Source organism: Oncorhynchus clarkii, chromosome 29, assembly GCF_045791955.1.
Source record: "Oncorhynchus clarkii lewisi isolate Uvic-CL-2024 chromosome 29, UVic_Ocla_1.0, whole genome shotgun sequence".
In the NCBI taxonomy this organism is placed as follows: domain Eukaryota; kingdom Metazoa; phylum Chordata; class Actinopteri; order Salmoniformes; family Salmonidae; genus Oncorhynchus; species Oncorhynchus clarkii.
In genome coordinates, this window is record NC_092175.1 from 16,366,285 (window position 1) to 16,379,400 (window position 13,116).

The window sequence follows — 13,116 nt, forward strand, 5'->3', positions numbered from 1 at the left end:
TGATCCTAGATCAGCAGATTCAGCAGTGCTAATCTGAGGCGATTTGTGAATTTGCCGCTGACGTAAATCTCTGTGTGCCTACAGCTGTGAAAGAGGCGGCAGTCCAGAAGAGACACAACCTGTACAGAGACAGCATGATCCTGACCAACAGCGACCCCGACCTCCACCTGCTGGGGGAGAGCCCCTCGGTAGACTGGGCCGCCCAGTTCGGTGGCGGGGATGAGGAGTCTGACGAGTCCCCGGAAGGATGTGGCCGGTCCAAATGGCGGCGCAGGCAAGTGGTCTCCATGATCAAGCTGGACGGGATGGGCCCGCTGCCCTACGAGTCGTGCTTGGAGGTGCCGGGGGTGGATTTCATCCCCGAGGAGGGGGAGATGGAGGGGGGGGTGGATTTCATCCCCGAGGAGGGGGAGATGGAGGAGGGGGTGGATTTCATCCCCGAGGAGGAGGAGGGAGCGACCCCCATGGAACCAGAGCCAAATTCCCCAGACAACGTGCAGGAGATCCGTTACCTCATCAATCCGGTGGTGGAGATGGTTGTCCCGGCCTCAGAGGAGGACTTGGCTGTTCTCACCAATGGGACAGAGCCGGGGATGCTGACGCTAGAGGGCGAAGAGGAGGAGGGGACGCTCATCACCACCGTGGTGGAGGAGGTGCACTGGAAGTCACTGCAGTGGAAAAGTGCCCCACAGGAAGTGAGCAAGCAGCTGATAGAAAGAGGTCCAGACCAGAAAGCTGAAGGGGAGCTTCAGGAAAAAGGGGAGGCAGCTATTGAGGGCAATGTAGAGGGCATCGAGAACGCCTTACAGGAAATGGCAATAATGATACAGGAGGAGAGGCAGGACGAGGTGGAGGCAGCCATCGAGGGAGAAGATGAGGCTATCGAGAATGCCATACAGGAAATAGAGATGGCGGTACAGGAAGAGGACGAAGACAGGATAACGGAGTGTGCCGTAGACTCTGACGCTGAGCTGGCCCCACCATTGGCTGACTCCAGCCCCCGGCACCACGATGACAGCGGCTTCCAGTCACTGACCAATGAGGCCTTGGATGAGGGCGAAGCTCAGCCAATGAAGGATGTTCTGAAAACAGAGGACTCTCTAACCGATCCAGGTGAGGTTGAGGTGATTGTGGAACAGGGAAACGCTGCACTTCACGACAACTCTGAGACCGGGGAGGACTCTGAAACTGACATTTTATATGACATTTGAATGGGAAGACAAGGGAGAATATTTCATTTTTTTTACCTCATTTTCATCATCTCCAGCACAATACCAGTGTCAACATACCTGATGATATCATCAAAAGTGACGTGGGGAGCAAGAAAATACCCTCCCTTGGGCTAGAAACTTATTGCCGGTTTTGAAAATCCTTTTTCTGACTTTGAATCTTACCCTGTGGTGTCACAGATCATAGAAAGGCAGCGTTTTCACATGTAGACACTGGTATGGTTCTGGAGATGACGAATATGAGGTGGAAAAGTTACTTTACACTACAGATGCCCATGTGTAAGGGCCTTCAGGATATGTTCACAGAGATGCATGGCAGGATAAACGTGGAACACTTTATGGTGCATGGGTACACACTCACTGGTCATTGCATGACCTCTTACTGAGCACTAGGAGGCACTGTAAGCTGGCTTTTGACACAAACGGCTCTGTTTTACCTCTTTGTCATGCCATCTTACTGTAATAGGGGCATTGTCGAAAACATATCATTATAAAGATTCAGCTATCGTTGCGTGCAGGGCCTGGGAGCTCTGCTTTTTAACACGTTTTAACAATGACTTGGCACACTAGTGTATAAAATCAGCCAGAGTTATTTTGTCTTGAAATAACTTTAAGCCTCGTTTTTGAAGCATTTAATTTTAAATTTTCACAAGCAGCCTTCTGGTATCTTTTCACAGTGCATGACGAGGCACTTGCTTACTTCCTACTTTTCTGTCTGCTTCCAGTTGACTAACACAGTCACTAGTGTTATCATAGATGCTCGAGGTCCTGCGTCAGCCACAGTGCCACGAGCACGTTTAGTTATTACTAAAGGGACTTGCTCTGCTGATATCTTGTCTTGACTGTGACGCATCAGAATCTCTCGTCTGCGTGTGGGAGTGTGTTGTGTAGATGGTTGACAGCACGCTATGTACCTTGTCATGAAGAGGCCTCTGTCAGTCTAAATAAAATGAAAAATGAAGTTGGCTTTGAGTGCAGATCCATCACACCTTCCTCTTTGTCCAGTCTCCTCCGGCCACACCAAGGGAATAAACCAAGTCTATATTTGTTTATTTTCCCCACTCTTCAAAATGAGGGAAATTGGATTTATGATGATTTTCTATCCATGCTATGTTTATGGCCACTGTATATATTTGTTCTTAACCAGGCTGAGTTTGTAGTCTTGGGGAAAATAGGTCCATGTATCTCCGTGACTTAAAAGGATAGTTCACTCTGAACTACTCCTTTAAGACGGAGTCCTTCTGTTTCCTTCCTCTATTTATGACAAATACTCTGTATGGTGCCCAATGCGTTATCCTCGGCTATAGTCTTCATTTTGTGTAAAGCCCTCCGCAAGAGCTTTTGTATGACAGACTATACTTATGGATTAATAAATATATTGATTTGATGTTTTTTTTCTATTTCTCATCTATCTCGACTAAAATGGTAAACTGTTTAACCCAATTAAGTACTTAAAAAAATTGAATTAAATATGTCAACAAAAGGTTAGTGGTATTTGTTTTATTACTATCAGTAAAATACAACAGTAGTAAGCACATGTTCATATAAAGTCCATTGAAAAGCTCAGATTAAAAGCAGGCCATGATCTACTTTCAGTTTACTGTAGATCAATAGGATTTGAAGAAAAGCTTTGCGTTCATCCATGATTAGGTTACCGTATAATTCAACAGGAAATATGCCTCTGAAATGTATTTAGGATATCAAAAGGCACTAAAAGGTTGGTATACTGTCTCTCTCACAAATGATTAACGAGAGCCACATTTTCAGTTCTCTATGTACTTAAGAGCAATTTAAACACTTACATAATGAGCCTGACAGAGTTACAACACTCAATCACATGCTTCTGTGCTGTCAGTGGCAATTCCAGAAAATGTCTTGTGACTAGTGCTGACGAAATGCATAATCTCAGTTCCCTCTGCAAGTAAGCCTGACCTTGGCGTTAGATGCTAGAATGAGGCCACAGGTTGAACTCAAGCTCTTCTCAAACATATGTCAGTGGATATGCATAGTACAGTAGGTCATACAGGGTAACACAAAAAAAATAAGCATTAACTTCCTGAGACGTATCTTAAATGTACCATGGGTGTGCTCGATCACTCCCCTACTATGCTGTACTCTTTGTCACACTATGGAAGCCTCCATCTTGCTTTTTACTTCACACACCTCTGCTTTAAGATAAGTAGGGGAGAACCACCTTTCACTTCAGGTAACTTGAGAAGTGACAGTCACGGGGAGATCTATCGCACATGGAGTGTGCAACAGGGTCAGTATGAAAAACACCATGAGGTGCTGTGATATGTTTGTCAGAGCACATCTTTGTCCAACAGGATAACTAGTGCCTATAGATCTATAGTCCAGGAAAATGATTATTCTCGTTCTGTTGATTCCACTGTTTGATCAGATTTGACCCAGTAGCGGGAACCCTATGAAGTATCCCAGGACGGAGCCCAAGATGACCCCCAGGAAGATCCAGGTGTTGTAGGACATAACGCACAACATCAGCATGTAGCCAAGGGTTACCTGCAGGATGTGCAGGACTGTCTGGATCCCACGGAGAAGCCATCTGGGTGAAATGAGACAGGGAGAACAGTTATTGCAGTAGTCTCCCTGGTAATTATATACAGGTGCACATTTCAGGTTCTCGTGTCTAATGACCTGCTCGGCTTTCTTATAATTGATCGGTCATTCACGTCGGCCTGTGAAACCAGGTGCTTGCACTCTCTGGCCAATTTGGGGATCTGGTGGATGAAAGCCAGCGTCCCTGGAACGTGGTAATCACAGACGACTACATGGGCAGGGCTGCTCCTGTGTGAATCCTACCTGTTCGTGGGGGAGAGAGTGGGGGCAGTCTGTTCCATGGGGGCCAGAGAGGACACCGACAGGCTACTGGCTAATGCAGTGCTGCTTCCCCGGCAGTCTGAGGAGTGGAAGGGAGAGGGGCGCTTCCCCAGCCAGACCCTCCACACCTTCAGCAGCTCGTAGAACACGGTCAACAGGAGAACCACGAACACCGACAGCACCATCCCTGCAAACACATTGGGCACAGAGCTTATCGCGGTTGACAACAATGATGGTCATCAACAGTGGCCCCAAAAGTGTCTGCTATATTTATAGTACTGTAGAGTCAACAGCAGTTACTTAACATGAGTAAGAAACCAGTGCATGCGTCACTAGATGCCCTATTCGAACAACAAGTGCTAATTTGCTACCTGAAACACTATGCAGAATGGTGGGGCTGAACTGTACTTGGAAAAAATGTAATAGTCAACCAGACAAACAGGTTCAAAAATATATCATTTAGATTCTCCTGAGGGCACAGGTCTGTCAGTGTTGGCCTACCTGCAGGTCCTTGCACATCCCAGAAGTGAAACAGCAGCGTCACGCTGCTCCCTGCCTCAAAGGTCATCTGGATGAGAAAAGAGCAATTGAACAACAAGTTAACAGCAGTATACTGCAAGGAAGCGGACCAGGTTTGGGACCTGTGCAGGAAATCCTGGTTACATGGACATCCATGTATGTGAAATATAAAGCTTGGTCAGGTAGATAATGACATGTTCTTTCTGTCTGACAGGAATGTGCTTTGTTGCCGTTGATCCAAACTCTGCCAGACAGACTGACTCCTGTTAATATGACCAATTGGTCTATCATTTATCTAAAAACATGTAAACTACGATTTTTGTTTCATATTTGCATATGTTGTTGCTTAGACCTTACTTTACATCTTTTGAGGTTGTGTTGTGCCTGCCATCGCTTGAGACACAACATGCTCTTGAATTCAGGGTGGGTTTAATTGACAGTATAATATAAAACAGATATTCCTATTCAAGTACAATGTAAAAACAACAGATTTCCACCTGACTATCCTACCCATCCTTGAATTTGGCGACGTCATTTACAAAATAGCCTCCAACACTCTACTCTACTACAACATATTCGTTGCCAAATCCACTGGTTCCAGGTCATCTATAAGTCTCTGCTAGGTAAAGATCTGCCTTATCTCAGCTCACTTGTCATCATAGCAACACCCACCCGTAGCACGCACTCTAGCAGGTATATTTCACGTCATCCCCAAAGCCAACACCTCTTTCGGCCGCCTTTCCTTCCAGTTCTCTGCTGCCAATGACTGGAAGGAATTGCAAATTATTATTATTATTTTTAAATCACTGAAGTTGGACATCTCCCTCACTAACTTTAAACATCAGCTGTCAGAGCAGCTTACCGATCGCTGCAGCTGTACACAGCCCATCTGTAAATAGCCCATCCAACTACCTACCTCATCCCCATATTGTTTTTCTGCTCTTTTGCACACCAGTATTTCTACTTGCACATCCTCATCTGCACATCTATCACTCCAGTGTTAATTTGCTAAATTGTAATTACTTCGCCACTATGGCCTATTTATTGCCTTCATTTGCACAAACTGTATACAGATTCTTCTATTGTGTTATTGACTGGACGTTTGTTTATCCCATGTGTAACTGTGTTTTTGTCGCACTGCTTTGCTTTATCTTGGCCAGGTCACAGTTGTAAATGAGAACTTGTTCTCAACTGGCCTACCTGGTTAAATAAAAGTGAAAAACAAATTGACAACCCTGTTAGTAAGCTTTTAAATTATATCCATCTCAAATGTTTATATTGTCATGGATGTCTCAAGGTTTGCAAAATAGGTCAACTTTTGGAACTGTTATCTCTTGAATGTGTTGAATTCAGGTCAAAAGTCACTGAGTACCTCTACAAATCGTCATATGAATGGAAGGTTTCGTTCAAATCAGAGGTGATTGAATTCAAATGGATTATCTCTACTATATCACATGAAAGCAATCCGCTGTAGATCTGTAGTAAGACAAAATCAAACTCCTTCTCCCCTTGCATCTTGGGGAAGTATACCATATACAAAAGTGATGTGGAAACCTCTTTGGATTATAACTTTAGAATTGGTTGATATACTACGACTGATGTGTGGTTGTCACTTAACTATCTTAAGATTGATGCACTCACTAAGTCGCTCTGGATAAGGGCGCCTGTTAAATTACTAAAATGTAAAAAAAGTCAATGCATTTCAGAAACAAACAAATATACAAAACAGACACACTAAAGCAAGCTGTATAATCTCAAAACCTCTCCTTATCTGCCCCTCTACCTACATCACGTTTTGCAATCCTTTCAATTATTTAATATATCAGTCACCAACAATAAACCACATATACTTAACATACACTATCACCAACAAACAAAAAATCTAACATGTTACAATAAGCAAATAATATAATTCAATTATACTCAGCTCATTACTCTTTTTTACAGTTCTCAATTTTTATGTTTTCCTTTATTTTATTTTGGACAGTTCATTTTTTATAGTTTTCCTGGCAAATAATCCAACATCTTCCAAAAAAAATAAGAATGAAAATGTGTATATACAGTGGGGCAAGAAAGTATTTAGCCAGCCACCAATTGTGCAAGTTCTCCCACTTAAAAAGATGAGGCCTGTAATTTATCATAGGTACACTTCAACTATGACAGACAAAATGAGAAGAAAAAAATCCAGAAAATCACATTGTATGATTTTTTATGAATTTGCAAATTATGGTGGAAAATAAGTATTTGGTCAATAACAAAAGTTTATCTCAATACTTTGTTATATGCCCTTTGTTGGTAATGACAGAGGTCAAACGTTTTCTGTAAGTCTTCACAAGGTTTTCACACACTGTTGCTGGTATTTTGGCCCATTCCTCCATGCAGATCTCCTCTAGAGCAGTGATGTTTTGGGGCTGTTGCTGGGCAGCACGGACTTTCAACTCCCTCAAGATTTTCTATGGGGTTGAGATCTGGAGACTGGCTAGGCCACTCCAGGCCCTTGAAATGCTTCTTACGAAGCCACTCCTTCATTGCCCGGGCGGTGTGTTTGGGATCATTGTCATGCTGAAAGACCCAGCCACGTTTCATCTTCAATGCCCTTGCTGATGGAAGGAGGTTTTCACTCAAAATCTCACGATACATGGCCCCATTCATTCTTTCCTTTACACTGATCAGTCGTCCTGGTCCCTTTGTAGAAAAACAGCCCCAAATCATGATGTTTCCACCCTCATGCTTCACAGTAGGTATGGTGTTCTTTGGATGCAACTCCGCATTCTTTGTCCTCCAAACACGACGAGTTGAGTTTTTACCAAAAGGTTATATTTTGGTTTCATCTGACCATATGACATTCTCCCAATCTTCTTCTGGATCATCCAAATGGTATCTAGCAAACTTCAGACGGGCCTGGACATGTACTGGCTTAAGCAGGGGGACACGTCTGGCACTGCAGGATTTGAGTCCCTGGCGGCGTAGTGTGTTACTGATGGTAGGCTTTGTTACTTGGTCCCAGCTCTCTGTAGGTCATTCACTAGGTCCCCCCGTGTGGTTCTGGGATTTGTGCTCACCGTTCTTGTGATCATTTTGACCCCACGGGGTGAGATCTTGCGTGGAGCCCCAGATCGAGGGAGATTATCAGTGGTCGTATGTCTTCCATTTCCTAATAATTGCTCCCACAGTTGATTTCTTCAAACCAAGCTGCTTGCAGATTCAGACTTCCCAGCCTGGTGCAGGTCTACAATTTTGTTTCTGGTGTCCTTTGACAGCTTTTTGGTCTTGGCCATAGTGGAGTTTGGAGTGTGACTGTTTGAGGTTGTGGACAGGTCCTTTATACTGATAACAAGTTCAAACAGGTGCCATTAATACAGGTAACGAGTGGAGGACAGAGGAGCCTCTTAAAGAAGTTACAGGTCTGTGAGAGCTAGAAATCTTGCTTGTTTGTAGGTGACCAAATACTTATTTTCCACCATAATTTGCAAATAAATTCATAAAAAATCCTACAATGTGATTTTCTTTCCTCATTATGTCTGTCATAGTTGAAGTGACCTATGATAAATTACAGGCCTCATCTTTTTAAGTGGGAGAACTTGCACAATTGGTGGCTGACTAAATACTTTTTTTGCCCCACTGTGTGTGTATGTATGAGTTCTCAATATTTTTCCTCTCCCTACCACACACACAAATTCCAGTAAGTATTCATTTTCACTTAAAGGTTACAAAATAGCACAATAGTATGGACTTACAGGCTACAGAATAACATAAGTATAAAAAATATATACTTAATTTCACCTGATAAGAGGCAGCAACAACCAGATACTCGGTAGGTTATAGGTTGGCTAACCCCTTCAATAATATATTTGCACATCTCCTATAAACTTAAGTACAGGACTCGCAGAAACTCGTGAAGTTTTCCCTGGAGGACATACTGTAAGTTAGTCTTTCCAGAGGAAACAACCACAACAGGTTTTGCATTCCAAGACAAAGGGGCTCTCTGGTCTTCCAACCAAAACCAATAGTCCAAATAGTTTGTGGCAATTAAAGACAATGACCATTCTTAGAGCACAGATTCTGCTTGTACTGACAAACAATAGCAGTACTATGGAAAGACAGCCATGCTGTCGCATGTGAGCTTATCAGCCAATTTGATTGTCAAGAGAGCCTACTGGGTCCTAAACTGGATGCAGTGTCTCAAGGCCAGTGAAGGAAAACGAGCTCAGTGAGAGATGCATACATACACTTTTTTTCTTCATGAAATTCTCAGCAGGAGCCTTTGCCTGTTTATTTGACCTTTATTTAACCAGGTAGACCAGTTGAGAACAAGTTCTCATTTACAACTGTGACCTGGCCAAGATAAAGCAAGGCAGTGCGACAAAAACACAGTTACACATAAACAAACGTACAGTCAATAACACAATAGAAAAATCTGTATACAGTGTAAGTCAATAAATAGGCCATAGTGGCAAAGTAATTACAATTTAGAAAATTAACACTGGAGTGATAGATGTGCAGATGAGTGTGCAAGTAGAAATACTGGTGTGCAAAAGAGCAGAAAAACAAATATGGGGATGAGGTTTGAAGTTGATTGGATGGATGGGCTATTTACAGATGGGCTATGTACAGCTGCAGCGATCGGTAAGCTGCTCTGATAGCTGGTGCTTAAAGTTAGTGAGAAAGATATGTCTCCAGCTTCAGTGATTTTTTTTGCAATTCGTTCCAGTCATTGGCGGCAGAGAACTGGAAGGAAAGGCGGCCAAGAGGTGTTGGCTTTGGGGATGACCAGTGAAATATACCTGCTGGAGCGCGTGCTACGGATGGGTGTTGCTATGGTGACCAGTGAGCTGAGATAAGGCGGGGCTTTACCTAGCAAAAACTTAGATGACCTGGAGCCAGTGGGTTTGACGACGAATATGTAGGGAGGGCCAGCCAACGAGAGCATACCGGTCACAGTGGTGGGTAGTATATTGGGCTTTGGTGACAAAACGGATTGCACTGTGATAGACTGCATCCAATTTGTTGAGTAAAGTGTTGGAGGCTATTTTGTAAATGACATCGCCAAAGTCAAGGATTGGTAGGATGGTCAGTTTTACAAGGGTATGTTTGGCAGCATGAGGGAAGGAGGCTTTGTTGCGAAATAGGAAGCCGATTCTAGATTTAATTTTTGGATTGGAGATTTATTTTATTTTTTTATTTCACCTTTATTTAACCAGGTAGGCAAGTTGAGAACAAGTTCTCATTTACAATTGCGACCTGGCCAAGATAAAGCAAAGCAGTTCGACACACAACGACACAGTTACACATGGAGTAAAACAAACATACAGTCAATAATACAGTAGAAACAAGTCTATATACGATGTGAGCAAATGAGGTGAGATAAGGGAGGTAAAGGCAACAAAAAAAATACAATATAGCAAGTAAAACACTGGAATGTTAGATTTGCAGTGGAAGAATGTGCAAAGTAGAAATAAAAATAATGGGGTGCAAAGAAGCAAAATAAATAAATAAAATAAATACAGTAGGGAAAGAGGTAGTTGTTTGGGCCAAATTATAGGTGGGCTATGTACAGGTTCAGTAATCTGTGAGCTGCTCTGACAGTTGGTGCTTAAAGCTAGTGAGGGAGATAAGTGTTTCCAGTTTCAGAGATTTTTGTAGTTCGTTCCAGTCATTGGCAGCAGCGAACTGGAAGGAGAGGCGGCCAAAGAAAGAATTGCTTTTGGGGGTGACCAGAGAGATATACCTGCTGGAGCGTGTGCTACAGGTGGGTGATGCTATGGTGACCAGCGAGCTGAGATAAGGGGGGACTTTACCTAGCAGGGTCTTGTAGATGACATGGAGCCAGTGGGTTTGGCGACGAGTATGAAGCGAGGGCCAGGCGACGAGTATGAAGCGAGGGCCAGCCAACGAGAGCGTACAACGGTGGGTAGTATATGGGGCTTTGGTGACAAAACAGATTGCACTGTGATAGACTGCATCCAATTTGTTGAGTAGGGTATTGGAGGCTATTTTGTAAATGACATCGCCGAAGTCGAGGATTGGTAGGATGGTCAGTTTTACAAGGGTATGTTTGGCAGCATGAGTGAAGGATGCTTTGTTGCGAAATAGGAAGCCAATTCTAGATTTAACTTTGGATTGGAGGTGTTTGATATGGGACTGGAAGGAGAGTTTACAGTCTAACCAGGCACCTAAGTATTTGTAGTTGTCCACGTATTCTAAGTCAGAGCCGTCCAGAGTAGTGATGTTGGACAGGCGGGTAGGTGCGGGCAGCGATCGGTTGAAGAGCATGCATTTAGTTTTACTTGTATTTAAGAGCAATTGGAGGCCACGGAAGGAGAGTTGTATGGCATTGAAGCTTGCCTGGAGGGTTATTAACACAGTGTCCAAAGAAGGGCAAGAAGTATACAGAATGGTGTCGTCTGCGTAGAGGTGGATCAGAGACTCACCAGCAGCAAGAGCGACATCATTGATGTATACAGAGAAAAGTCGGCCTGAGAATTGAACCCTGTGGCACCCCCATTGAGACCGCCAGAGGTCCGGACAACAGGCCCTCCGATTTGACACACTGAACTCTATCTGAGAAGTAGTTGGTGAACCAGGCGAGGCAGTCATTAGAGAAACCAAGGCTATTGAGTCTGCAGATAAAAATGTGATTTATGGAAAGATATAGCCCATGATCCATTATCAGATTTGAATAATGTAGTGACATAAGAGAAATTGTGGACATCCAATTAGGCAATTGGTCTATGTATGGCTCAAAGCATTCAAACTCTTACATAACATAGCAGGTCACTTTCCATATACTAGTGACCAGAAAGGTTGCGAGATCGTATCCCCGAGCTGACAAGGTAAACATCTGTCGTTCTGCCCCTGAACACGGCAGTTAACCCACTGTTCCTAGGCCGTCATTGAAAATAAGAATTTGTTCTTAACTGACTTGCCTAGTTAAGTAAAGGTTTAAAAAATAAATAAAAAATATAAAGTATCAATAGCGCCAGTAGCACTCACATTACAGTAGCCTACAACATGTTCGTTCGTTCGCTCTCTCCCTCTCTCTCTCTGTCATGCAAAACAGTTAAATGGTGTAATGCTCTGCGAAAGTATTACCTACATATGATTGTGTTGTTTGTTTGTATCACCAAAAAAACTAATATAACACTATGCGAAGAAACTACTTACAGACATGATTGATCAACTTGAGCAGACAAATAAGATATTTTTTTTGGGGGGGGAGGTTCCTCAGGCCCTTTGACTCCCCATCACCGACGAGAGCGAACTAGAGACGTTGTTTTGACGGGATTTAGTTGCATTCCACTTCTTCTCGTTTCTGGCAGCAGGCTACCATAAACATGCTTCTGCCCTGCACAGTTTGACAATGATGATGCCGCGGCACCGCATGACGTTATAAAATGTCGCAAGGGTAGATGGTAGATGTAGTCTTGTGCATATCATTAATTTGCAAGGCAGCTAGACGCAATCGGCAACAATGTGTAGAAGGGAGATTCCTAGATGTGTAGTATCGGTGGAAAAATGTGTTTGTAAACTGTAGTAGTCCCCATTGTGCTGGAGATCAGAGGTGCCCAGTGAGAGGAAGGCAGGTTGAGGTTGTCAGGATCAGAGTAATGCAGAAGGTGTCATATGCTGAGGCGGTGAAGATAGTAGTAGTGGAGGATGGGTCCAGGGGCAGGTTGAGGGATCGTGAGTAGGTAGAGACCAGTAGAGAGTGAAATGAATAACATGGGCTTTAGTAAAATTGTTTTTTTGGGGGGGGGCGTTCATGGCCAACAATTCTACCACAGAAATATAACGCAAATGACAGAGGATAGATGTTGTGGTGGCAGCTGCAGAGAAGTACTTGGGTTTACGAGATTTCACTGCATTCACAAAGTGTAATGAATTCATACTACGGGATAGTAGGCGGTGGCATGCACCTATAACATTTGTTTGCGGACCGCCATAAAACAAAGATACAATCTCAGTATTTCCACTTACATTCGAATGTGATAGCTTAGCCTACATTTAGGCATACTTCATAGTCTAATAATGCATACGAAAGGATAGCCATATTGCAAAGTGTTGTTCTAAAATTGACCATGCTTCTCTGGTTGATCTAGCAAGTTAAAAAAGTATGCCTACATTGTAACTCAATATTATGGCTATAACTGATCATGTAACTTTGAAAACCAGCAACCTTTGACGTCAACATTCATATCGTGATACGCTCCATCACGATACAAACGACGTAAATTGGGCTTGTTTGACATTGCAGGCAACTGCCGACTGACTGATCCACAAAGAACATTGTCTCATAAATAACTACTCATTATTTGTAGATCAGCGAGTCATACTTGGACGGTGTTGATCCTCTCGAACACAGCCAATGTCTTCCTTTTACTTCTGCCGCCTCGACCAATAGCGTCACGAGGTATCCTCAAAGCTCGTCGTTTGTAGTAGACTGCTTGCTAAGTAAGTAGCCACCAAAGAAGCTAACCACCGTCTGATTTGGTTTCTCCCTGGGGTTTCGACGGTTTGGTTGAAAAAAAAA

The 13,116-nt window shown here is 43.3% G+C and overlaps 2 protein-coding genes across 3 annotated transcripts in view; one reads left to right on the forward strand and one right to left on the reverse strand.

Moving 5' to 3' along the window:
• The window catches only part of LOC139388797 (protein Niban 2-like), a 62,923-nt gene extending 60,211 nt beyond the window's left edge, over positions 1 to 2,712 (forward strand). The window contains exon 14 of the mRNA XM_071135717.1: positions 85 to 2,712. Within this exon, the coding sequence (XP_070991818.1) occupies positions 85 to 1,211 (1,127 nt within the window). The 3' untranslated portion in view covers positions 1,212 to 2,712. The remainder of the gene's footprint in view (positions 1 to 84) is intronic.
• Positions 2,711 to 13,115, reverse strand: LOC139388799 (protein SLC31A2-like). 2 transcript variants are annotated; one of them, XM_071135721.1, is made up of 4 exons: positions 11,751 to 11,977; positions 4,569 to 4,635; positions 4,050 to 4,254; positions 2,711 to 3,792 (listed from the first exon to the last, which is right to left on the reverse strand). In XM_071135721.1, the coding sequence occupies exons 1-4, from the start codon at positions 11,754 to 11,756 to the stop codon at positions 3,627 to 3,629; spliced, it is 444 nt and encodes a 147-aa protein (XP_070991822.1). In that variant the 5' UTR covers positions 11,757 to 11,977; the 3' UTR covers positions 2,711 to 3,626. The 2 variants fall into 2 exon arrangements, with proteins under 2 accessions (XP_070991822.1, XP_070991823.1); XM_071135722.1 differs by lacking the exon at positions 11,751 to 11,977 and adding an exon at positions 12,920 to 13,115 and having other exon boundaries at positions 2,715 to 3,792.
• Between the last annotated feature and the right edge of the window lies 1 nt (position 13,116).

Bases quoted from the DNA above. Each gene is read 5' to 3' on its own strand.
- LOC139388799 (XM_071135721.1), bottom strand. The intron at 4,255-4,568 runs GTAGGCCAACAC...ATGTGTTTGCAG, and splicing joins GGATGTGCAAGGACCTGCAG to GGATGGTGCTGTCGGTGTTC. The intron at 3,793-4,049 runs GTAGGATTCACA...CATTTCACCCAG, and splicing joins ACTCTCTCCCCCACGAACAG to ATGGCTTCTCCGTGGGATCC.